The sequence below is a fragment of the Sceloporus occidentalis genome, unplaced genomic scaffold, assembly GCF_023333645.1.
Source record: "Sceloporus occidentalis isolate IW3139 unplaced genomic scaffold, rSceOcc1.0.p SCAF_2, whole genome shotgun sequence".
Lineage (NCBI taxonomy): Eukaryota > Metazoa > Chordata > Lepidosauria > Squamata > Phrynosomatidae > Sceloporus > Sceloporus occidentalis.
This window is the reverse complement of record NW_028316982.1, coordinates 272,231,709-272,257,870: the sequence shown is the minus strand read 5'-3', so window position 1 is coordinate 272,257,870 and position 26,162 is coordinate 272,231,709. Positions and strand designations below refer to the sequence as shown.

Here is a 26,162-nt window from a genome sequence, read left to right as displayed (position 1 = left end):
ACATGATCGCCATATTTAAATATTAATTAAAGCATACCTTTACAGATAACCACAAATATGAAAAGAGAGCAACAACTTTAACTGCTTCCTAAATTTCTACTTCATCCAGCTTCATGGAACATTTATTTAGCTCAGTATTCTCAACTGATTTTTCGGTCATTTCACAGCCTCAACAGTTTGAAATCCACAAAGCTCAACTCTTAATACTTATTCTTCCCTTATATTCTCGTTTTTCCAAGTTTCCCATTTCCTTTTACATCGTTCTACAATGGGGTTCCATTCTTTTTCGATAATGTTCAAATCTTTATTGTTTAAATATTTTAAACATTTAAACATGTTCAAATATTTGAAAGGGCATCATATTGAAGGGGGCAGTGTGGCGTAGTGGTTTGAGTGTTGGGCTTTTTCAATATGTTGGCATTGTTTCAGCACTGGCGGCTGCCCACACATTCCCTCCCCACGGCTGTCGCTTTTCTTTCCCAGTGCCACTCTTTCTTGATTGCCATTCTTCACAGTGTCATTTAATCCTCTCGATTGTAGGAACCCATGTGATTGTTTTTGTCGCCCACCACATTTGTCACATCGGTCGGAAAGTCAGAATATCAACAAAATGAAACCCCCCAGAATTAAACGCACGGGTTGTTTCTTCAGCCAATAGGATTCCTAAGGCAGCAAAGGGAAGCGAAGGAGAAGAGAGTGATGGCAAAAAGGAAAAGAAGATGATAGCACAGAAATAACAAAGAGATACTGGCAAAAGAGACCCAGAATTCCAAAATTGCAGCAACAAATGGCACTATAATGCCCAGGAGCCAGGCTCAGTGCAGATGTTTGAACATTCAACTACAACTCTAGAAACCAGGGTTCAATTTACAGTTCAGTGATGAAGCCCACTGGGTGATCTTGGACAAGTCACACATCCTCAGCCTCAGGAGAAGGCAATGGCAAAAATCCCTCGGAAGAAACTTGCCAAGGAAACCCCATGATAGGTTCACTTTAGGAATGCCATAAGTCTGAAATGCCTTGACTGCACACAACACATGGACATACATATCGAAGAAGGCGCGAGCTTGTTTTCTGCTGCTCCAGATAATAGGATACACAGCAATGGATTCAAAGTACAGGAAAAGAGATGCCTAAACATTAGAAAGAACTTTCTGGAGGTAAGAACTCTTCAACAATGGAATACACTGCTGCCTTGGCATGTGGTGCAGTCTCTTTGGAGACTTTTAAACAGAGGCTAGATGGCCATCTGTCCCAGGGAGAGCTTGGATGGTGTATTCCTGCATGGCAGAAGTGGGTTGGACTGCATGGCCCTTGGGGTCTCTTCCAACTCTAGGATTCCATGATTGCCAGGAGGAACTGTACATATATCAGTCTGGCCTGCTGTATCTTTGGCTGTACATCTGCCTTTTGGAAATTAACTTGCTGATGTTAACCAAGTCATTATGGGGGAAGGCAATGGAAACTCCTTAGTCCTTATCAGACCTCCCATGGTGGATCTGGCTCCCACGGAGAGTGTGTTTGAGAGATTTTTCACACTCCTTTGGCTTTATGCACTGGAGCGAGAGCGAGAGGCTGAGCACACAATGACACCGTCTAAACGCCATTGATCCCTGGCTAATGATATAATCTCCATTCTGTTTGCTCAGTACTTCCGAAGCACTCCACTCCGCCTCCAGTGACTCGAAACTGGAACCTTGTCAAGAGGAAGCCAAGAGAGATTGGATGGATATATAGAATATGCCCTCTCTAGAGCCAGAGAACAAGAGATGATGTCAAAATCAGGGATCCAGCATTAATCAGAATGGCTTGCCTGACAATGCTGCTCAGACACCTGGTTAGGAACAGTGACACCAAAGCAAAACCTTTGTGTGGTTTTCAGCGAAATCATTATGTGAAGAAAGAAGTGATCATAGAATCACAGAATCATAGAATCCTAGAGTTGGAAGAGACCCCAAGGGCCATCCAGTCCAACCCCATTCTGCCATGCAGGAATACATAGAACAGAACAGAACAGAACAGAATAGAATCTTTACTATGGTCATAGACCAGCATGATCATGAATACACAGAATCACAGAGTTAGAAAAGAGCCCTGGGGCATCCAGTCCAACCTCTTTATACCATGTAGGGAAACATAGAATCCTAGAATTGGGGGAAAAACAAACCAAGGGCCATTTAGTTGAACCCCATTCTGCCTTGCAGGAAGACGCCATCCAAGCTCTCCCTGTGACAGATGGCCATCCAGTCTCTGTTTAAAAACAGCCTCCAAAGAAGGAGACTCCACCACCCTCCAAGGCAGGGTCTTCCACTGTTGAACAGCTCTTAGTGTCCTAATGTTTAGGTAAAACCTATTTTCCTGTAGCCTGAGCCCATTGTTCTGTGTCTGTCTCTGGAGCAGCAGAAAACAAACTTGCTTTGATTGAAAGTTCCTGCATGGCAGAATGGGGTTGGATAGGATGGCTCTTGGGGTCCCCTCCAACTCTATGATTCTATGATTCTACGAAATGCAATACAGCACAAGGCCTAAATATCCTAAAGGCACCCGTTCCCATCTCATCTTGGAAGCTAAACAGGGTCGGCTCTGGTTAGCACTTTAATGGGAAACTAGGTATGCCAGGTGCTGCAGTCTGTTTTTCAGAGGAAGGAACTGGCAAAACAACCCCTGAGAATTCCTTGCCTAAGAAAAACCTATGAAATTCATAGGATCTCCATAAGTCAACAGGTGCCTTGAAGGATGATGCATACGTATTGCTTAAATACCCTCAAGGCACCCAATTCTATCTGATCTAGGAAGCTAAGCATGTCAGTGCTGGTTAGTCCTTGGATGAGAGATCACCAAGGAATCCCTGGTGCTGGAGACTTTATTTCAGAGGAAAACCACCTTTGAGGATTCCTGGCCTAAGAAAACCCCATGAAGTTCCTGGGGTCACCATATGTCAACATATAACATAAAGGCATACATTCATACATATTACCTGAATACTCTCAATGCACCAGATCCCTTCTGATCATGGAAGCTAAGGAGGGTCAGCCCTAGATGGCCCTTGTGGTCTCTTCCAACTCTCTGATTCTATGATTCTAGATGGTATTTGGATGAAGACCAGGTGCTGTTGGCTCTATTTCAGCGGAAGAGCCTGACGAAACCACCTCTGATGCCTTGCCTAAGAAAACCCTCTGAAATTCATAAGATCTCCATAAGTTGACAGGGGACTTGAACACACACACACACACACAATATATATATATTATTTATATAGTTTATTTATTGGATAGATATCACACCTGCCTCCTCAAATAGGATTCAAGGAATCTTCCTAACAGAACACTACACCCTTGGCTTCCTCCCAGACCACACTGGCTCTCAAGATGTATTCAGAGGAGGTTTGTCCTTATCTTCCTCTGAGGCTGAGAAAGTGTGACTTGTTCATGGTCACCCAGTGGGTTTTCCTGGCTGTGCTCAGTGTTTGTATCCAACAGTCACAACACTATACTGTGCTTTTTGTCAAACAGGAACTGGACCAAGGCATTGCAATAGGAATTCATCCGCCGTCAGATCTCTGGTGTGAATCGTTTCTGCTGCTTCCTCCTGGACCGTATCACTATCCATTCTGTGCAGTCACTTATTTTCCAAATGGCAAGTTTGCTTAGCTGTGGTTTTTTTTTCACTGCTTTAGCCCAGGGTCCCATCTGGCCCTCTAAAATCTTTTCACCTCGACAGTTTCCCCTATTAAAAAGCACTCTCTCTGCTTACATGCAGGATGAGATGTTTTATTGCCTCCTTGCAGCAGCTCTCCAAACATATATACACACAGTGTATGTGTGTGCCTGTGTGTATATAATACACACACACACCAGGTCCAGCGGCTTGGTTGCATATGTATGTAATATCCTTTATCAATGCAAGGCTGGCACAGGGTGGATTTTTCATCACCTGGGATTTGGAGGCAAGATGAATTTCGGCTAAGATGACCTGTTCTGTTGTCCTGGGAGAGACCGAAAGGAAGAATACGCGATATTAAATTTGCCAGGGAAAAATATATATTCTTTATTGTGCATGGTAAGGTCAACTGTTCTCTGATTTTAATTTACTTTTATTTCATTGGTACTTGCTTCAAAAGGAGTGCATTAGAGACATTTGGGGAGAAAAATGCCGTTACTCATTTTCTACAACATTAGCATGGTTTCAGCACTGGCGGGTGCCCACACATTTTCTCCCCCCGGCTGTCGCTTTTCTTTCCTGATGCCCCTCTTTCTTTGTCACCATTCTTCATGGTGTCATTTAAACTTCACCATTGCAGGAAACCATGTTTTTGTCGCCCACCACATTTGTCGCATTGGTCGAAAAGTCAGAATATCTACAAAATGACCCTCACAACCACCAAATTAAACACATGGGTTGTTGCTGCAGTGAATAGATTTTGCACGGCAGCAAAGGCAAGCGAAGAAGAGGATAGTGATAGCAAAGAGGAAAAGAGGAAGATGGAGGTTATTGAGAAGAACAACAAACTAACAAAATGAACTTCAGCAGGGGAAATGTAGGCTTAAGAAGACTTTTATGTGTGAAAGGGATGTAGGAGTCCAAGTAGACCACAAGTTGAACATGAGTCAACAGTGTGATGCGGCAGCTAAAAAGGCCAATACGATTCTCGGCTGCATCAATAGAACTACAATGTCTAGATAAAGGGAAGGAATCTTGGCTTTACTTCGCGAATGAAGATTCAGGAAGGATTCATCCGTGCTTTCAACAGACGCGTTGTTGACGTTGGATGTATACTTTGAGCCTGTGCAATGGGTTTTTCTGGTGGAGCGCAGCGTGCACAGAACTGGCCTCACCCTTTAAACCAGAGGTTTGTCTGCTGAGGCCTTGGCAAGCATGGACGGTGGCAGCGAGGTCCTCTGGTCATAGGTTTGATTAGAGTTTCCTTCTCTGAGATGGTTGACCTTACAGGGTTAGACAAGCACCATCTGCCCGGGTTTGGGATTAGAGTTTTCCTTCTCCTAGGATGGTTGCCATAAGGCTAGAGAGCCCATCTGCCCTTTGGCGCTCTTGGTCAGACCCTTCGGTTGTGACCTGTCTGGCATGGGAGGCCCTGTTGGTGGCTATTATACCACCGCCAGCATAGCTCACAACATCATTAGGGTGCGCAAGCCTCTCTCCCACACAGTCAGAGCATAGCTGGAGGGGAATAGGAGGCCGGAAGATGACAGTTAAGGAGGGAGGAGCCTCTTTCTTCAGGCTAGCCCTGATGGAGCTGGGTCTGCCTGATCACCCCCTCTCAGGCCGGAAGATGACAAGGAAGGAATAGTGCCACTCTATTCTGCTCTGGTCAGGCCCCACCTGGAATATTGTGTCCAGTTCTGGGCCTCACAATTCAAAAAGGATGTTGACAAATTGGAACGTGTCCAAAGGAGGGCCACCAAAATGGTGAAGGGCTTGGAAACCATGCTCTACAAGGAGAGACTTAGGGAGCTGGGTATGTTTAGTCTGGAGAAAAGACGGTTAAGGGGTGAAATGATAGCCCTACTTAAGTATTTGATGGGATGTCATATTGAGGAGGGAGCAAGCTTGTCTTCTGCTGCTCCGGAGACTAGAACACGAAGCCGTGGATGCAAACTGCAGGAAAAGAGATTCCAGCTCAACATCAGGAGGACCTTCCTGACAGTAAGGGCTGTTTGACAGTGGACCACTTTGCCTCAGAGGATGGTGAAGTCTTCTTCTTTGGAGGACTTTAAACAGAGGCTGGGTGGCCATCTGTCAGGGATGCTTTGACTGTGTATTCCTGCATGGCAGAATGGGGTTGGACTGGATGGCCCTTCTTGGGTCTCTTCCAACTCTACGATTCTGTGATTCTAGGATGGAGCCATGGAGGTTAAAGAGTGTCAAATGGCATTAATTTTGCAGCTCTGCAGCCACCTTCTTCCACACCTCCGCAGCACCCTCCAGGACTGTTAAGAGGGCTAAATGGCTTGTGAGCAAACAGGCCATTAAATGGAGGAAAGGGCTATAAAAGGTGTGGCACTCTGCTGTGTCTGAAGCCATAAAAAGCACTTTGGAGCAAGGAGCATCCTGGTGAACAAACATTTGCCTTGGGCGTGAGGTTTGTGCCTGTAAAAAGCCCCAGGCTGATAAAAATCCACCACATGTTGATGTTGACGGCGGGTACCATGCCATGGTGGATCCATGTCTACCACTCCCTTTGGGACTCTTTATAACCCAGTTGCAGAACTTAGGGAAGTTATGGGGGTGTGGAGTACATCAAGGGTTCCCCTTCCTCTTTTACTATCTCCTTCCCCTGTCTCTCTCCTCCCATACCCTCCAGCACTTCACAGGTGAAAATCAGGACATCTGTGGCTAAGCATCATCATCAACATCATCATCATCATCATCATCATCATCATCTGTTGTTGTGTGCCTTCCAGTTTTTTCTGACTTATGGCAGCCCTAAGGCAAACCTATCACAAGATTTTCTTGGCAAGTTTCTTCAGAGGGGGCTTGTGCAAGGTCACCCATTTGGTTTGCATGGCTGAGCTGTGATTCGAACCCTGATCTCCAGTCATAGTCCAACACTTAAAGCACTATGCTATGCTGGCTCTCCCAATAATACTAGTAGTATTTATTTATTTCTTACCCGCCTCTCTCCATGGCTCAAGGTGGTAACAACAACAAATCGACAATGCACAGCATCACTTAAAACACATTAATTAAAACCTGCTTTGATTGTGAATTTCTGCATGGCTGGGGATTGGAGTGGATGGCCCTTGTGGTCTCTTCCAACTCTATGATTCTATGACACAGAGGAGGGGATCTCTTGCCATCTGTTTGCAACGTGCCTCAACACACAATCTACATCCATGCACAGTGGTGCTGCATGTGCCGTTTTGCCTCTGCAATCTTGACTTGAGCATTGATGTCATGGCATGGAGTAAAATGTCCAGCTTTTGGAGGTTCCCTGCCCAATTAAATGCCCCTTCCAAAGTTTATTGATTTGCAGTAAGCAGTTAAGAAATCGGAAGAAGACTTGAAAGGTAGCTTTGGAGTTTATCCCACAGGAGGAATTTCTCTTAATTTCGAATGAAAAGAAAGTGGGGCCAGAACGCATTCATGTGAATTCGCTAGTTCAGCAAATTTACGTGAATTCGAATTGCATTCAAACTAACTTCCCATTGCTGGAAAATAGCTTGCCATTGCCCGAAATTGCGTGTGATCACCTCTCACGCAATAACATTAAACCCCATGATTGCGCTCAGATTGCCATTGGATTATACTTCCAGTTTCCCTTGTCTGAAAACTCCTATGAAAATACTGGACAAGATCCTTAAGTGTAAAGTTATATAGTTGAATACTAAAATAAGGATTCCCCATGTCATCATTGCATTTCCTATCATTTATAGGGCCACCATAATGTGAAGCTGATTCACAGCAATTAACAGCAAACCTGGAACAGGTAACTGCATTACATGTAACTTGCTAGGACCGAGATCGAGTCCTCCCCAGTGCTGGAGACTTTCCTACTGGCTGCTGAGCCACCGTGGAAATGCGCGGAACAGTTTGTCTGCCCGCTGCTGGCTTTGTTTGCAGTAGATAACAGCCAGGGGCCATAAACAACCTGGCAAGGCTATTTTTCTAACACTGGCAACTGGCACCTCTCCCAGACTTGAGGGCAGGTTGGAGCTGAGTAGCCACAAGCACAGCATCTCAATATTAACAGCTCTATAGTTTTTTGTGGGTTTTTCGGTCTATGTGGCCATGTTCTAGAAGAGTTCCTGACATTTTGCCAGCATCTGTGGCTGGCTCCTTTCTCTAAAGATGCCAGCCACAGAGGCTGGCGAAACATCAGGAACAAACTCTTCTAGAACATGGCCACATAGCACAAAAAACCCACAAAAAACTATGGATGCCAGCCATGAAAGCCTTCAAGTCTATATTAACAGCTCTGGTTGTTGGGTGTCTTAATGCACACCTAACCAGACGTCACCGAGTTCCACTGATATGGGCAGCTGATGGCTCCCATGTGTGTGTCTGTGTGGTGGATGGAATAATCTGTTCTGTGTTTTACTCCAAATTTTAAAGTGGTTGTCTACAGAGTTGGAGGTAATGGAATAGAGAAACAGGGGTGATTCCTCATCCCATCTCTTTAGACTTAGGGACTGAGAGACCTTCAACCATTTATCACAGGGGTAGGCAACCTTTTTGAGCCGGGGGCTGGGTTGCTGTCCCTCAGACAACTGGGGGGCCGAAGCCAAAAAAATAAATAATTAAATAACTTAAAAAAATTTAAATACATAAATAAACTGTGACAAATGTAGGACAAAAATTTCAAATGGAGGACAGTTTTTTTAAAAATGGAGGACACGCAAAAAAAATTCCTGATTTTTAAATTTTTTAAAATATAAATGCATGTTTCGGAGGCTTCTATAGACAATTGCCCCCCTTGCCCCCCTTGCCTGCCGTTTGCCCCCCCTTGCCCGCCTCCTCCTGATAGGCCAAAGCCCCACGTCCTCATGCGAGAGGCCAAAGGCTCTGGTGGCAATCGGCGGCAGGACTGGGCGGGGGCCAGTCCCAAGGCCTTGCCGGGCCGCATCCGGCCCACGGGCCACAGGTTGCCTACCCCTGATTTATCAGATAATCTGGATTCTCTTTGACGTTCCAGTATCACCTTCTGGCCACTTAGGCATCTAACTTGTGATGATGGAGAAAACCAGACAGGCAGCATTAACATCCTCCCTCTACTTGTGGTAGAATTCAAGATATAGCTGTGTAGGTCTGCAGAATCAGTATATAGAGAGATTTTGTAGCACCTTTGAGACTAACTAAAGAAAGAAGTTGGCAGCATGGCCTTTCATAAACTTGTGTGCTTCCTCAGATGCAGATGAGGAAATAGACTTAAATTTACTGCCAACTTCTTTCTTTAGTTAGTCCCAAAGGTGCTACAAAATCTCTCTATATACTAACCCTCTACTTAAGCATTCTTAAGCATTCTTGGAATCTCAGGATATTTACATGGGAAGATGAGCAGGCTTTTTGGTAATCCTTTAGGCTACTTATTGTATAAAATCATAGATATACAAACCTATCCAGCCCCTTTAGGACATGTCTGTGGACATCTGAGCATCTGGGGGAATTGCTTCCATTTCATTCCATTAAAGTGTATGGCAAGTAAGGCATTCATTGTTGTTGGGTGCAGGTTGTTTCCAACTTAAGGTCATCACAGGGTTTTCTTGGCAAAATTTGTTCAGAGCCGATTTACCGTTGCCATCCTCTGATGCTGAGAGAGTGTGACCTGCTTAAGGTCACCCACTGGGTTTCCATGGCTGAGCCAGATTCGAATCCTGGTCTCCAGAGTCCTAGCTCAAATCACTACACCATTCTGGCTCATAAGGAATTCATTACATTCATTAGTTTACAGAATGTAGCAAATCAGCTGTTAGATCTTCATAGAATCATAGAACAGAATAACAGAGTTGGAAGAGACCCAAAGGGCCATCCAGTTGAACACTCTTCTGCCATGCAGGAACTCACAATCAAAGCACCCCGAACAGATGGCCATCCAGCCTCACTTTAAAGACCTCTGAAGAAGGAGAGTCTACCACACTTTGAGGTGTTGAACAGCTCTTACTCTCAGGACGTTCCTCCTAATGTTTTGCTGGGATCTCTTTTTCTGTAGCTTGCATCGATTGTTCTGTGTTCTAGTCTCTGGAGCAGCAGAAAACAAGCTTGCTCTATGCTCTATATGACACCCTTCAAACATTGAAACAGGGCTATCATATCACCTCTGAACCTTTTCTTATCCAGACTATATGTACCCTGCTTCCTAAGCCGCTCCTCATAGGGCTTGATGGTTTCCAGACCCTTCTTACGCCATGTATCTTAACCACTTGTCTCATTTACCCTAATGGGAACAATATATCTAGCTGTTATGTGTTGTGTGCCTTCAAGTCATTTCCAGCTTATGGTGACCCTCTCATGAGATTTGTTCAGAGGAGGTTTGCCATTGCCTTCCCTTGAGGCTGAGAGCGTGTGACATGTCCAAATTCACCCAGTGGCCTTCATGGCTGCACTGGGAACCGAACCCTGGTCTCCAGAGTCCATCTTCTACCTGACACCCCTTTGGAGATATTTGAAGGAAACTGTCAAGTTACCTCTCAGCCGTCTCTTCTGCAGACTAATCATACCCAGTTCTCCAGCACCAGAGGCTAAAGTTGTGTCCACACTGCAGAAATAATCCAGGTTGACACCACTTTAACTTTAATGCTATGGAAGCCTGGGATTTGTAGCTTATTGTGGCGCCAGAGCTCTTTCATGGGGAAGACTCAGTGTCTCACTTCACAAAATCCCATAGCATTGAGCCGTGGCAGTTAAAGTGGTGTCAACCTGGATTATTTCTGCAGTCCGGGTGCAGCCCAGGTTGCAAGACAATGGACCCAAATTACAAGCAAGGAAAATGGACTGTCTCAGAGGGTGGTGGTCTCGCCTTCGTTGGAGGTTTTTGAACAGAGTTTGGGTAGGCATCTTTCAGGAGGTCTGGTTTCTGTGGATTCTTGCAGGGCAGGGGATTGGACTACATGACCTTTGTGGGTCCCTTCTAAAAGTCTATGGCTCTAGGAAAATCTGGATAAAACATGCCATGTCTTGGGCAAGTCACACATTCTCAGCCTCAGTAAACCCCATGATAGGGTCACCTTAGGGTTGCCACAAGTTGGAAATGATTAGAAGGCACACAACAACAACAAAGGCTAGTAGGAGGCCCATAACATTCTCCATGGCTGTTCAATGCCAGGGACCAATGCACACAGTCTGTTGCAGAAGCAACTAAAGTGGTTGAGTCCCTTTCTCTAATCTCTTGGTTGCAATCCTTTTATACAGTTGTTGCTTTGTCCCCGTTCTCTTTGAACCATGTTATTTCCAAGTTCCTTTTTAATGTTTCATTAGCGCTGTGTCTTTTTGCACTTAAAGTCCGCTCCCTGGGACTCCAGTAGTTGGCAATTAGGGCTTGAAAAGTTACAGATCTCTGAACAAAAGATAAGTTAGGAGCAGCAGATCCTCCAGAGCAGTGGGAGGTTTCCAATTCCTTGGCCTCCTGCTGCAAATGTGTTCAGAACCAAAGAAGCCAAATTAGATTTGGAGACTCTTTGTTATCCACAAAGGCATCCATCCCACAGATGGGATTCCCAGGAATGATTCCCTCCACTGCCAGCCCTGAGCTTATTCTTACCATTTTGCAGTGCAAGGCTTGGAAATTTCCTTTTTAAGAATCATTAAAATCATGGAAAGATACAGTTGGAAAGGACCCAGGCTTGGAGACAAGAAGACCGAAAGGTGACATGATAGCCATCTTTAAATATCAGAAGGGCTGTCAGATAGAGTCAGTTTGTTTTCTGCTTAGAATCATAGAATTCTATGATTCTAAGCAGAAAACAAACTCACTCCATCTGACAACCCTTCTGATATTTAAAGATGGCTATCATGTCACCTTTCAGTCTTTTGCTTTACGAAAGACCTGAACCCAAGTGGATTCTAGTTTCAATTGCAATTGCAATTCCAATTTATTCTATCAAAATATTCTGACTGTTTTCCGTTTTTCCAAAGACCTGAACCCATGGATTGCAATTCCAATTCCAATTCCAATTGTTAAATCAGAATCTTCTGATTAAATGTTTTTTGCTTTTCCAAAGACCTGAGCCCAAGTGGATTCCAGTTCCAAATCCAAAAACAGAACATTCTGACTAAAAATTGGGAAGAACATCCAGAGAGTAAAGCTGCATCTGCATTGCAGAATTAATGCAGTTTCACACCACTTTAACTTCTCTGGCTCCATGCTATGGAATTCTGGGATTTGTAGTTTTTGAGATATCTAGCCTTCTCTGTCAAAGAGCTCTGGTGCCGCAGCGAACTGATTCTATGATTCTACAAATCCCAACATTCCATTGGATGGAGCCATGATAGTTAAAGCAGTGTCAAACCACATTAATTAATTAATTTTTATCCGTGGATTCAATATCCGGGGATTGAAAATATTAAAAAAAAATTATAAATTCCAAATAGCAAACCTTGATTTTCCATTTCACGTAAGGGACACAATTTTGCTGTGCCATTATATTTAGTGGGACTTGAGCTGAGCATCCACAGATTTTATTACCTGTTTGGGGGGGAGGGTCCTGGAACCAGCGGATAACAAGGACCCAATGTAATTCCATGATGTGAATTCTAGATCGTGGGGCAATGGATTCAAACTACTGGAAGGAGATTTCACCGAAACATTAGGAAGAACGTCCTGATGGTAAAAGCTGTTTGACAGTGAAAGATGCAGCTGCCATGGAAGATGCTGGAATCTCATTCTTTGGAAGTTTCCAAAGAAGTGGCTGGATGGCCATCTGTCACAGGTGCTTGGTGATGTCTTCTTACCTAACTGAGGTCTGGACTGGATTGCCTTTGAGGTCTCTTCCCATTCTATGATTCTATGAGCCCAGGAGGAGGATAGAGCAATGTAAACTTCATTAAAAACCCCGTTCCTTGTTTCTCAGTGTACCGCCATCTGTGGGCACAAACTGAGTCCATTGATGACAACAGCTGGCGCTCAGCAGTATAGAACAACAACAGTTGGCCTGGATCTATCGGAAGGCCTGGCGTGGCTTGCTTTAAAAGCCTGTGAGCCTGGGATTCACAGCAAACACTGTTTGGCAGCTCAAGCCTCTTGAAGAATTAATTGGACAGGACTGGAAATGAAGAGCATGGCTTTGGGACAGCTGACAGACGAAAGGAAAGCTTTCTCGGCATCAGCATGTGCTTTGCTTTCATACCTTCCAGCCTCCACATGCTCAGAACCATCCATGTCTTGGCTGGATAACCGAAAAGCATTCAAGTGGATATATTTATCCCACATGGGTGCGTGCAGAATTTAATTCTCCACTCCCAGTTATACAGTGGTTGCCCTACACCAGTTTTCTCCAGGGTAACTGATGATGCCACTGAAGTTGTATCTGCCCAAGTTAGAATCCTAGAATTGTAGAGTTGGAAGAGACCCCAAGGGCTATCCAGTCCAACCCCATTCTGCCATGCAGGAACTCTCAATCAAAGCATCCCAACAAATGGCCACCCAGCCTGTGTTTAAAGACCTCCAGGGAAGGAGATTCCACTACACTCCAACGAAGGAGTGTGTTCCAGTGCTGGACAGCCCTTACTGTCAAGAAGCTCCTCCTAATGTTGAGGTGGAATCTCTTTTCCTGCAGCTTGCATCCATTGTTCTGGGTCCTAGTCTCTGGAGCAGCAGAAAACAAGCTTGTTTCCTCCTCAATGTGACATCCCTTCAAGTATTTAAACAGGGTTATCATATCACCTCTTAACTATCTCTTCTCCAGGTTAAACATCCCCAGCTCCCTGAGTTGTTCCTCGTAGGGCATGGTTTCCAGACCCTTCATCATTTAGTCACCCTCCTAGCTCCAATTTCTCAACATCTTTTTTGAATTGTGGGGCCCAGAACTGGACACAGGATTATTCCAGGTGGACTCTGACCAAAGCAGAATACAGTGGCACTATTACTTCCCTTGATCTAGACACTATACTTCTATTGATGCAGCCTAAAGTCGCATTGGCCTTGTTAGCTGCCATATCACACTGTTGACTCATGTTCAACTTGTGGTATACTAAGGCTCCTAGATCCCTTTCATACATAGTCTCATTGAGCTAGGTCTCCCCCATCCTATATCTGTGCATTTCATTTTTCCGCCCTTAGTACAGTACCTTACATTTATCCATGTTGAATTTCATTTTATTAGCTTTGGCCCCGCTTTCTAGTCTATTAGGGAAGGTTTGGATTGTGAGTTCTTGCGTGGCAGAATGGCGTTGGACTGGATGGCCCCTTGGAGTTCTCTTCCAACTCTGTGATTCTGTGATTCTATATTAATCTACGGTGACTGCTTGCTGCCATCCCAGGAAATCAAGTGAGATGAATCAAGTGTTGATGAATCATTACTCGCCATCCAAGAAAGCATTACTGCGTGGCAGGAATCCTGAATGCTAATCCTGCTGTGAATACCAAAATCAGGATCATCTTTATTATGGTATTTCCTATTTCTATGTAAGGTGGTGAAAGCTGGACCATAATGATAACTAGAGTAGGGGCAGCAGGGGAGATCCAGCTCTTTGAATGTCATGCTGGAGGAAATTCCTGCAAATAGCATGGATTGCCAAAAAGATAAAATCCGTCTGAGAGCAAATCCAACCCGAAATCTCCCTAGTAGCCAAAACTGACTAATCTGAGGCTCCTGTACCCTTCTTCTGTCCCAGTTTGACAAAGACACTCCCAGTTAATCCTCTGCTGTCACACTTGTTCACTTGCTTTTAAAATGTCCCGGTTTTTCTCTCCTCCTCTCTCTTTCCCATTTTGTTCTTGGCTTGTTTTCATTGCTGCAAACTGAGTTCAAAGTACAAAAGTAGTTTTTGCAAGATTTGGGCTTCTGATAATAGGTTCTCCTGGCAGTTCTTCAAGTTACTATAGCTCAAAGATGACTGTAACCCACCCACCCTCCACCCCCCATAAAACAAAACTAGGCTTACCATTCAGCCATGGCATCAGTAGGCCTCCTCTGCTTGGAAGTGGAAATTGGATTTAAGGTCCCAAACCACAACATTTTTCTTAAAATCCCCCAGCCAACATGTTTGCATAGGCCTAAAACAGGCCTGTTTCTCTGTTCCCCAGAATACAATGGCCATTCACACTGTTCATGTGTTTTATTAGCTATTTTGGCCAAAAAACAAACAGTGGTTTGCAATGGTGCAGAACTTTATAGGGCTACAGAAATGGGCTTGGGACCATGCTTGGCAAATGGACCATTCTTTGCCCAGTGCTTTCCCAAACATGCTAGACCAATATGTCTTCTGTCCCATGAAGGGTTGCCAGGTGTCTCTTATTATTATAGGGATGTCAAGGGTTACCAGTCTTAAGGCCAGGCCCTGAATCTCCAGTTTTTTGGGGTCATCCCCAGGTTGAAGATGCGGATACACATTCTCTGGTTGGAGAGGGCTCACCTCTAGGCAAGAGGAAAGGGCTGAGTGTAAATCTCCAGTTTACCTGGCAGAGCAGCCGCTCACTCTGCTTTGCAAGGCTTCATTCATTAATCTGCTGTGATTTGAAAAGTATTTCCACAGGTCAAAGGCTTTCATGGCCGGCATCCATAGGTTTTTGTGGGTTTTTCAGGCGATGTGGCCATGTTCTCAAAGAATTTATTCCTGACATTTCGCCAGCATCTATGGCTGGCATCTTTGGAGAATGCTAGCATGGAAGATGCCAGCCTCAAAGTCTGAGACAATCCTGAACTAGCAACCTAGGGATGCCCTTTATTTGAGGGCTGCAAAACACCTCTTTTATGGGGTTGGCAAGGTTGCCCCCTTTTTTGGAATTGAAAAAGCTTTTCCTTTTATATAAACTGAAAAAGATGTCGCCCAAATCCCCATTTTAAGTGTGGCTCCTTTGCAAAGACAGAAACGTATGCATGATGCAGTTAATGAATATGGACAATATGTTAATTTTGCGGGGAAACACATGGCTAAATGAAGTGAAATCAAGACTTTGGTATTTCAGCAGAGCGCAAACTTATTAATAGCTACTTCCTGATTTTGAAGTGTGCGTGTTATGAATTTTGACTGTCCTCTATGGCTCCTTTGAAAAACTAGCGACACTAATCCTGTGACAAGAGCTGCATCTGCACTGCAGGGTTAATGCACTTTGACACCACTTTAATTGCCATGGGTCCATGCTATGGAATTCTGGGATCTGTAGTTTGATGAGGTATTTTGCCTTTGCTGTCAGAGAGCTCTGGTGCCACGAGAAACTACAAATCCCAGGATTCCATAGGATGGACCCATGGCAATTAAAGCCGTGTCAAACTGCATTAATTTTGCAGTGCAGATGTATATAAAGCCAATCCCACGAAAATAAGGGCTTAAATCCTATTGTTAGCTCTAACCAGAGTGAGCCTGATTCAGTGGGATTTACCTATGTGTTTACTCACCATTCAGCACTTGATTCAATAGGTCTACTCTAGTGGCAACTAACCCATTGGATTCCAACCCACATCAGCAGAGTTGTTTTTCCAATGTTTGTGACTATTTTATTTCGAACATGTTTTGGAAGGGCATTTTGTGTGAATGAAAAGCACCTGCCGGAGTCATGAAAAATCACAGCTTCTAGTTCTGAATAATAATTTAAAAAGTCTTTTCTTTTCTTTCTTTTTTCCTCCCGGCAACAAAATATCATGTTATGATGCTCTGGAGGATCAAGCATTTGAAATGTAAATAAAGGAGATCTGAAATACATTATTCTTGGGTTTTTGAAGGAAAGGAACTCCATGACTCCAATGCTGCCCATTGTTTGAACATGTCGAGACCTGATGAATGAGATTGGAACATTTGTCTCTGGCAAGTGTGGCTTTTGTTACCCTTTGACAGCAAGGCTCATCTCAGCTATGCACAAAAGCACCAGAATTGGTTGCGCATACTTCCTAGTGGGAAAAGCCCGGCTCTTATTCCCACGACTAGAGCACCACCGACATATCAATCAGATGCAAATGCGGCTGCCCTTTTTTCCACATCGTTTCTTGCCGAAATTTAATCGTGATGACGGTGATGATGATGATGCAAACTTAACTTTTGTTCCTCGCCAAGAGGGCAGCAGAGTTGAAATAACATCATTTAAGTTGATAAAGTTTCTCCAGAGAATTATAGATTCATAGAATCACAGGATCTTAGGACTTTGAGGTTAGAAAAGTGGAATTTTAACAGGCTAAAAGAAGTAAGTCTTTTTTTTTTAAAGAGGGCATAGGAGAGTAGGTATGGATTGAATGCAATTGGTATGAAAGGTATAACAGAAAATTATTGAAGAGCTACTGCCTTTTAATGTTGAATGGTAGACACCATATGTTTGTTGTTGAATGTTTTCTTTTAAAGTTTGCTTGAATTTTGTTTTTTCTTTTAACAGTGAAGACTAATCATTGGTTGGTATTTACCACACGACGGCATCTCCGTCTTGCTGTTGCTTTGCATCTCACTTGTTTCTATGGTGCACCTTTTCACTGAGAGGCAAAACCCATCAACAGGCTCTCCATTGATGTATTATTTATTTCTTTACTTTATTTATATGCTGCCTTTTTTCCAGCCTGGGATCCAAGGTGGCTTCCTTAAAACACATTTTAAAAAAGGCTGCAAAAATTAGGGATAGGCCAGTGTTAAAGTCATGCCAGTGTTGATGGGTGACGGCACTTCCGTCTGCAGATGTCTTCCTGCTAACACCTCTAGGTTTTCTGAAATACAGTTTTACTCTTTGCCATACAGAAGACTTGTTTACCAAACTCTGGGGAAAAGGCAGTTCTTGACAGATAGGTCCCTTCCACTGCAGTTCCACTTCTCAGGAAGTCCTGCGGTGTGATGGGTGTCTTCCTGCTCCTTCTTTCTTTCCCTGCATCAATAGAAGTATAGTGTCTAGATCAAGGGAAGTAAAAGTCCTACTCTCTTCTGCTCTGGTCAGGCCCCACCTGGAATATTGTGCCCAGTTCTGGGCATCACAATTCAAAAAGGATGTTGAGAAGCTGGACTGTGTCCGGAGGAAGGCGACCAAAATGGTGAAAGGTCTGGAAACCATGAAGCCCTATGAGGAATGACTTAGGGAGCTGGGAATGTTTAGCCTGGAAAAGAGAAGGTTAAGAGGTGATAAGATAGCCTTGTTTAAATATTTGAGTAGGGAGCAAGCTTATTTTCTGCTGCTGTAAGTGAAGTGATTATGCAGATTCAGATCTTAACTGATCTGTCCTGGATGTGTGCTCTTGAGCTTCTCCCATGCTGAGCCAGTCAGATTGCCTGGTATCATGGCTAGTCTCCTGCGTTGAGGGTGCCCTCTCAGCTGCTTGCCTAAAGCATCCTTTTGATATCACCTTGATAATGAAAAAGGAGAGGGGTGCAGAGGGCCAGACCTTGGGGTAACAGCATTGGAGTTGTGCTCCTCCCCAGCAACAGCCACATTTTGATTGTAGCTTCTTCAGGGCTATCTTGCTTTTGTGGAAATTATCAAAGTCCCTGTCCCTGATGAAGAACAGGACCTTCCTCAGAGGAGGGCAGGGACTTAGCCAAGGGGGGGGGGGGTTCTTGGGGTCCACCCCACCCTTCCATTAGATAAAATGAATGGTGTGTGCTGCTGCGCCGCCGCACCCAAGCCCCATTATAATGGTGGCACTTAGTCTGGACCCCCCCCTTCCCAAAATCCTGGCTACATCCCTGAGGAGGAAATTGTGTTTCAGAGCATGAGCATGCAGATACCAGCATCCACAGTCCCCTTAGCTGCAGAAAGGGAATGCAGAATAAAGTCCTACCAAGGGCATGCTGAGGGCAGCTGGGTACGGAAACAGACGTCGCCTCCACTGAAGCCTAGCTGCGTGAAGCATGCTATTTTCTCCAAACCTGACACTTGCCATGCTTTCAATCTCCAACTAGATTTTGATTTATGGCCAGTGATCTTTCCCGTCATAAAACATCTCTCAGTGGCTACACATGCTTATCTGTCACATGTCCACGAAAGCTGATAGGAAGTTCAGCCTTCTCTCCTCTGTATTCCTGTGATGAAACCATTAGGAGATGAGAGCATTTGCGGGAGAGAAAGGATAAAGCACTCCTGCCACATTCTAGGTGAAGTCTTCTCCTTTGGTTCAGGGGGGTGAAAATCATTTTGCTCACTTTTTAATATGCACCGATTTGCTTTGCATTTCCTGAACTAATGCACAAAGCATGAGAATGCCATTAGAATCCATTTTCCACACGTCTCCAGATGGTGTGATACCATTTCCAAGTCAAAATGCATACCAAAAAAATATAACAGTACAGTCGAAAAATTGCACTTCCAAAAAAATATTTAAAGGCATTGCAGGAAATGATGTCGAAGAGCGTGGAAAATGTGTTTTAAAATGCATGAATGCTTTATGTATATGCGCACCCATTTTTCTGTACACTTGTTTAAAAACTGCCCATAGCGATGTGGAAATGAGAAGGAATGAACCTGTGATTGGTGGGAGAAAAGTGCAACTGTTATTGAAAGGGGGAAATGGTTTCATCTATCCTTTCTACACTCTTGAATTTGTGAATGGTAGAGAGCTATAGTAAGGCTGCTGGCACTAGTAAGAACCATTGAGTTTGATGTGCTGACGGCTGGTGCTAACCCTCAGAGAGTTCAGTGGGAAGTATTTGTTTATTTATTGGATTTATATCCTGTCTTTCTCTCAAAATGAGATTCAAGGCAGCTACATATGAGCAGGAAAACTTTGGTGCTGCACAAGCTGTACAGCTTTGCATTCATTTTGATTAGGGATGGGGAACTTGCAGAGGTTGGAGAACTATATTAGCCCCCCCCCCCCCCCCATGCACCCTTGAACCACCAGCCTAAAGCATCAAGCATCTAGCAAGGCCTACAGAAGAAATAAAAGTAACCCTTCTTTGGCCACTGTGCAGGTGTTAATCCTTCTTTGGCCACTGCTGGCAAGGTGTTTCGCACTCGTGTGCCTGGCGATAACTGCCAGATCACCTGCCCTAGAGTTTATCTTTGTGATGGCATGCCTGGTGGTATGAGGAACATGAGGCTACAGGCATCCTAGACAGACTGGACAGGAGATACTTTGGCCTTGGCAAAGGTAAGCTGTGTGGATGGAAATCAACCAGTGAGACAGCTAGCCAGGTGACCTCTTAGAAATGGTTTTCCAGCTGGTGAACCCTCCCTGTGACCGATAATGCCTCTGTTGTGATACCCGCCTGAAGATGTGTGATAGCTAACGCGCAGCCTCTCACCGCCATGTGAATAATGATGTTTGGATGGATGTGTCGAAGGGTGATATCCGTCACTGCCAGGAGTGTTGGGGTCCTGCCTAATGACCCAGAGAGCGGCGAGCAGCTCATCTTTTCTCCAGCCCTGCTAAGATTCTCTGTGGCTGAAAAATGACAAGACGCTGAGTTGATGAGTTGGCACCAGATCCAAGCGTCCTCCCTTGACCCTAAAAGGATGCTCTTTCTCCCTTTCTTTTAATAACCCGCCTGCCTTTATCCAGAATGACCCACGGAATGGTGGAAGTGAAAGTGATCCCAAAAAGGCCATCCAGTCTAGCCCTCTGAGAGGTGCCATGCAACGTCTATTGAAAAACCTCCAAAGTAGGAGAGGCCACCACTCTTCCAAGCAGTCCATTCCACTCTTGCACAGCTCTTACTATCAGGAAGGTCTTCCTAGTTTTTAGTTGGACTACTATTCTTTTACTTTAAACCCATCAGTTTGGGTCTTATCTTCTAGGACAACAGAAAACACATCTTCCACATGATGGCACCCCTTTAGATCAGTGGTTCCACACTTTGGTCCTCCAGGTGTTTTGGACTTCAGCTCCCAGAAGCCCTAGCCAGGTTGGTCAACTTTCAGGAACACTGGGAGCTGAAGTCCAGAACATCTGGAGGACCAAAGTGTGGGTATCACTGCGTTAGGTATTTAAATATAGCTACCATCTTGTTTTTGTGTGCCTTCAAGTCATTTCCGACTTACGGCAACCCCAAGGCAAACCTATCATGGGGTTTTCTTGGCAAGATTTGGTTCAAGGAGGTTTGTCGTTGCCTTCTTTGAGGCTAAGAGCATGTGACCTGCCCAAACTGAGCCAGCGGGTTTCATGGCTAAGCTGAGAATCGAACTCTAGTCTCCAGAGTTGTAGTCCAACACACAAACCACTACCCCACACTATATCTTCCATACCACCCCATCAACCTTCTTTTCTCCAGGCTAAATCTACCTTGCTTCTCTGAAGCTGCATTTACACTGTAGAATTAATGCAATTTGGCACCGTTTTACTGCCATGGCTCAATGAGATGGAATTTGGGGATTTGTAGTTTTCTGAGCTATTTAGCCTTCTCTGTCAAAGAGTTCTGGTGCCACAACAAGCTACAAATCCCAGGATTCCATAGGAATGGGCTGTGACAATGAAAGTGGTGTCAAACTGCATTAATTCTGCGGTGTGGCAGTGGCAAAACTATGATGGCTAATGCAGTGCACCAGGGAATTCCAATCATCCTATCACCCTATCTAATCAAGTTACACGCAGAACATATTGTAAGAAAAGCAGGCTTGGACACAGAAAGAGGAGGAGTGAAAATAGGAGGAAGGAATATTAAGAATCTAAGATACACAGACGACACCATAGGAAACCTCACAGACCCGGAACACCTACTAAGGAAGATGAAAGAAGAAAGTGCAAATGTGGAACATAAAGAAAACAAAAACAATGACCACGGAGGACTTTCACAAGTTCAACCTAGACTATGAAGAAATAGAAATAGTCAAAGAATTCCCATACCTGGGATCAAACATTGATAGAAATGTGGACTGCAGACAGGAAATTAGAAGAAGATTAAGAATGGGAAGGACAGCTATGAAAGATCTAGAAAATATCTTAAAATGCAAAGATATACAACTGAGCACAAAAGTTAGAATCATCCAAGCCATTGTAGTCCCTATTACCATGTATGAATGTGAGAGCTGGACAGTTAAGAAAGATGGTAGGAAGAAAATCCATTCATTTGAGATGTTGGGCTGAAGAAGAGGGCTGAGGATCCCATAGACAGCAGCCAAAAGGACAAACCAAGGGCTCCTAGAGCAAATCAAGCCAGTAACCTCCCTGGAAGAAGCCAAGAGGACCAAAGTCATACTTTGGCCACATCATGAGAAGGAAGGACTTATTGGAAAAGACAATAATGTTAGGAAAGGTGGAAGGAAAGATGAAGAGAGGAAGGTCACAGGCCCCATGGAAGACAGACTCTATGAAGGAGGTCGCCATGGGTTTTATGAGGTTGCAGGAATTAAGCAAAGCAGTGGAGGACAGAGTGTCTTGGCGATGTCTCATCCATAGCATTGCCATGAGTCAAGAGTGACATTTTTTGCATTTGTTTGGCCATAATATCTTAAGTTTCTGTAGTTCTCCCTCTCTTGCGACTCAGGTCTCTCTAATGTATGCCTTTATTGTGCCCTCTTTTCAGCTTCATCAACGGCTACTTCCCAGATTAAATAAACAAGCAGTACTGACCACTGCCTAGCACCTGTTTAACCCGCAAATCTCCTTTATTGTTTTCCCTCCTCACTTTGCACAGAGCCTTAAATGTCTTGGTGTCTGAAACATGAAATGCTTCAATGTCCCCTTGTACTCAGAGAGTTTCCAAAGTCTCTGCTTGGCCTGTTTTGATTTAAGGCCATCTGAGCGAGGGCTGCCACCTCATCTGCAGGGAGCAAGTTTTGCAAACAAATGGCGTGACATGTGAAGAGAGCCTTCCATTTGTTCGACCGAGCTCTCTCTGCAATAATTGCTTTCTGTGGGTGACGCTGTTGGGGTCTAACATTACAAGGGAGGGAGGAATGTGTGTCTCCATCCAGTTTGTAAGCAACAGTCTAATACACATTGCGGAAATAATGCAGTTTGCCTCCACTTTAACTTCCGTGGCTCAGTGCTGTGGAATTCGGGGATTACAGCTCTTAAAGTGGTGCCAAAATGCATTATTTCTACAGTGCAGAAGCACCCCTTGTCTCATGCTTTGGCTCATTTGTGACATGCAACTTGCCTTCCTTATTCAAGTTCTCCAAAGCCACATAGAATCCTAGAGCTGGAAGAAACCACAAGGGCCATCCAATCCAACCCCATTCTGCCATGCAGGAACTCTCAATCAAAGCATCTCCATCGGCAGATGGCCATCCAGCCTCTGCTTAAAGACCTCCAAGGAAGGAGACTCCACCACTCTCCAAGGAAGGAGTGTGATCCACTCTCAAACAGCCCTTACTCTCAGGACGTTCCTCCTAATGTTGAGCTGGAATTTCTTTTCCTGGAGCTTACATCCATTGCTCCATTGTGTCCTGTTCTCTGGAGCAGCAGAAAACAAGCTTGCCCCCTCCTCAATATGACATCCCTTCAAGTATTTAAACAAGGCTATCATATCCCCTCTTAACTGTCTCTTCTCAAGTCTAAACATCCCCAGCTCCCTAAGTCGTTCCTCATAGGTTTCCAGACCCTTCACTATTTTGGTGGCCCTCCATTGAACATGCTCCAGTTTCTCAACATCCTTTCTGAACAGAACCAAACACAGTATTATTCCAGATGAGGCTTGATCAAAGCAGAACAATATGGTACTATTACCTCCCTCAATCTAGATGCTACACTCCTATTGATGCTACCCAGAATCCCATTGGCCACATCGCACTGTTGACTCATGTTCAACTTGTGGTCTACTAGGACTCCTAGATCCCTTTCACATGTAATCCTGTTAAACCAGGTTTCCCCCATCCTGTATCTGTGCATTTCATTTTTACTGTTCAGGTGTAGAATCCTACATTTTGTCTTGTTAAAATGCATTATGTTAGTTTTGGTCCAGCTTCCTAATTTGTTAATCATAGAATCGTAGAATCCTAGAGTTGGAAGAGACAGAAGGGCCATCCAGTCCAACCTCCGTAAGGTCATATTTAAGGTCATCCTTTTGCAGGGTCTTCTTTTCTGCTTCTAACAGATTGGGTTGCCTAGACTGGGTCTGGTCTTCTTTGCCAGAAGAGGAAGATGCCTTTTCCTGCTTTGAAGCTCCAGACGCACAGACACAGAGCCTTAAATAAGTTCTTTGAATCTCCTTTCTTAGGGATTCGGCGGCGTGACTCATATCTGGAAATCTCATCTCCAGACCGGAGGGGAGTGGGAGAACCGCAGTTTTTTCCTCCTGGCTTCTGATGGCTTATCATCAAATCCTTCAAAATGCCGAGGGGGCTTTGGCAGTAATCCTGACAAGAAGGAAGGGAGGCAAAAACCCACAACGCAAGCTGTTCTGTTGGAGGGGGACGGGAAAGAGATGCTCTGCTGTGGCCAAATAGTTTCTTACCAAAGGAAGATGCTGGCGGTTGCTGGGAGACTTTAATTTTTTTGCAAACTGTTTGGAAGTTTTGCTTATCGTTTTCCTTTTTGTGGGGGAGAATCAGTGCTCCTTTATTTATGCAATAAAGTCTGTCTATATCCTGACTTCTTGTTCCAGGATCCGGAAGGCATACCAGGAAAATAAGACTATTACTACTACTACTACTACTAATAATAATAATAATAATAACAATAATACTTCAGCTTAAGTGTTAAAAGAGATTACAAACCTCTCACCGGCAGCATCTAAACTGCAGAAATAAACCAGTTTTAACTGTCATGGCTCAGTGCTGTGGAATCCTGGGAGTTACAGTTTATTGTGGCACCAGAGCTCTCTGACAGACAAGGCTAAATGTCTCACAAAACCACAGTTCCCAGAATTCCATAGCATTAAGCCAGGGCAGTTAAAGTGGTATCAAACCGGATTATTTCTGCAGTGCAGATGCAGTCCTGATTAATGTCCACATTTTGCCGTGTGGCCTGGCGCTTTTGCCAAGAGGCATGGTTCCCAAACTGTGGACTTCAGTGCCCAGATGTCCTGACTGTTGGCCAAGCTGGCTGGGGCTCCTGGGATTTGAAGTCCAGAACATCTGGAGAACTAAAGTTTGGGAATCATTGCTCTAAATCTCCTCCTTGTATTCTTTAACTGGCTGTCTTTCCCCACTCTCCATCTGTGTTCTTTTTGTTCCCTTTCTTGTCCTTGCAGAGATGCTATCCTCAATAAGAAGAGAGTGGACTGCAATGGGCTGCCACTGGCCGAACTGCAGGGCAAGCCAGTGGCTGGTTTGGCCGCACCACTAGCCCCCGATAAGAAAGGTAAGAGAGTACAATGGGACTAAATACAGTGGCACTATCACTTCTGTTTCTTTCTGCTGTCTGCTGTAGTGAGCAATTCCAGCTCCCCTTTGCTAAGTGCTTCCTCCTAAGTGTCCTGCCTTTTCCTTGCAGTCTTGATCATCCCTTTGGTGGACAAGGATGCAGGGACCGTGGTTTGCGTCATCCTGGTAAGTGAGTGTAAACCCTCAACTAGGCTGCCCTTGCAGCAGATGAGGACAGAACATCATGGAAGTTTTCTCTCCTCTGCAGGAGAAAATGAATATCCCTCCACAGTGCTTTCCTCACATTTTAATATCCCAAATGTGGATTTTGTGCAAACACCCACTCACCGCATTTCTCTGCTTTTTATGTGCTGAGAAGAAAGGCCCATTCGCAGGACATGGTTATACCATTGTGACCCCACTTTAACTGCCATGGCAACATCCTATGAAACCCTAGGTCTTGCAGTTGAGGGAGCGGGATTTCACATTCTCAGCTAGATTGCTTCCCAAACTACAACCCTCAAGGATCCATAGGATGTTGGCAGTTAAAATGGAATCATAGTGGTATAATTGTCTAGTGTGGATGGCCACAAGGGTTGTTGGGTATTTTAATATGTGTTTTTCTATACTGAATAATTCCTCTGCAATACTCTAGTTGTTCAAATACTAGAAGAAAACTGTACATACTTATTGCTGGTCTGTTATTCTTTCTGCTGGGGTTTCCTGTCTATCAGGAAAAAAATGTTGTTGTTTTTAACCTGGGAATGAATAATTACAAATATTTTCTCTATCCGATTAGAAATTTGCTCTTGAGACAATGTTAGATTATGGTAAATCATTACACATCCAAGGATGGGAGTAAAGTAGTGATGGCTCTGAGGATGAGGGATGCATCTAATAAAATAATAAATAATAATAATAAATGGTTTATTTATATACCGCCCTTCCAAAGATCAGGGCGGTTAACAAGAGATAAAAATTACATAAAAATATCAAATATACAGTGTTAAAATACAATCAACGCAAATAAAAAACAATAACAAATAACAAATGCCCCTAGGTTAGGTACCCATTGTCTGTGCGGTCGTATGGCGGGGGGGGCTTATAAGGGCTAGTCGGGGAATGCGATGCCAAACAGGTGGGTCTTCAGCTCCCGCTTGAATTGGGCCAGGGAGGTGACTGAGCGGAGCTCTAAGGGCAGCGTGTTCCAAAGGGCCGGGGCGGCGATGGAAAAAGACCTCCTAGAAGTGGAGGATAGCCTCGCCCCGGGAACCCTAAGGAGTTGCTGCCCAGATGTTCTGAGGGTGCGAGGCGGAATGTATGGGGAGAGGCGGTCCTTCAGGTAACCTGGGCCCAAGCCATTTAGGACTTTATAGGTCATTACCAGCACCTTGTATTGCGC

General features: G+C 44.4%; 1 protein-coding gene across 1 annotated transcript in view; it reads left to right on the top strand.

Annotated features, from left to right (window-relative positions):
• LOC149320196 (cGMP-dependent 3',5'-cyclic phosphodiesterase-like) overlaps nucleotides 1-26,162 on the top strand; it is a 396,832-nt gene that overhangs the window by 299,497 nt on the left and 71,173 nt on the right. The window contains exons 5-6 of the mRNA XM_089513124.1: nucleotides 24,649-24,758; nucleotides 24,891-24,946. Coding sequence (XP_089369250.1) covers nucleotides 24,649-24,758; nucleotides 24,891-24,946 — 166 coding nt within the window. The remainder of the gene's footprint in view (nucleotides 1-24,648; nucleotides 24,759-24,890; nucleotides 24,947-26,162) is intronic.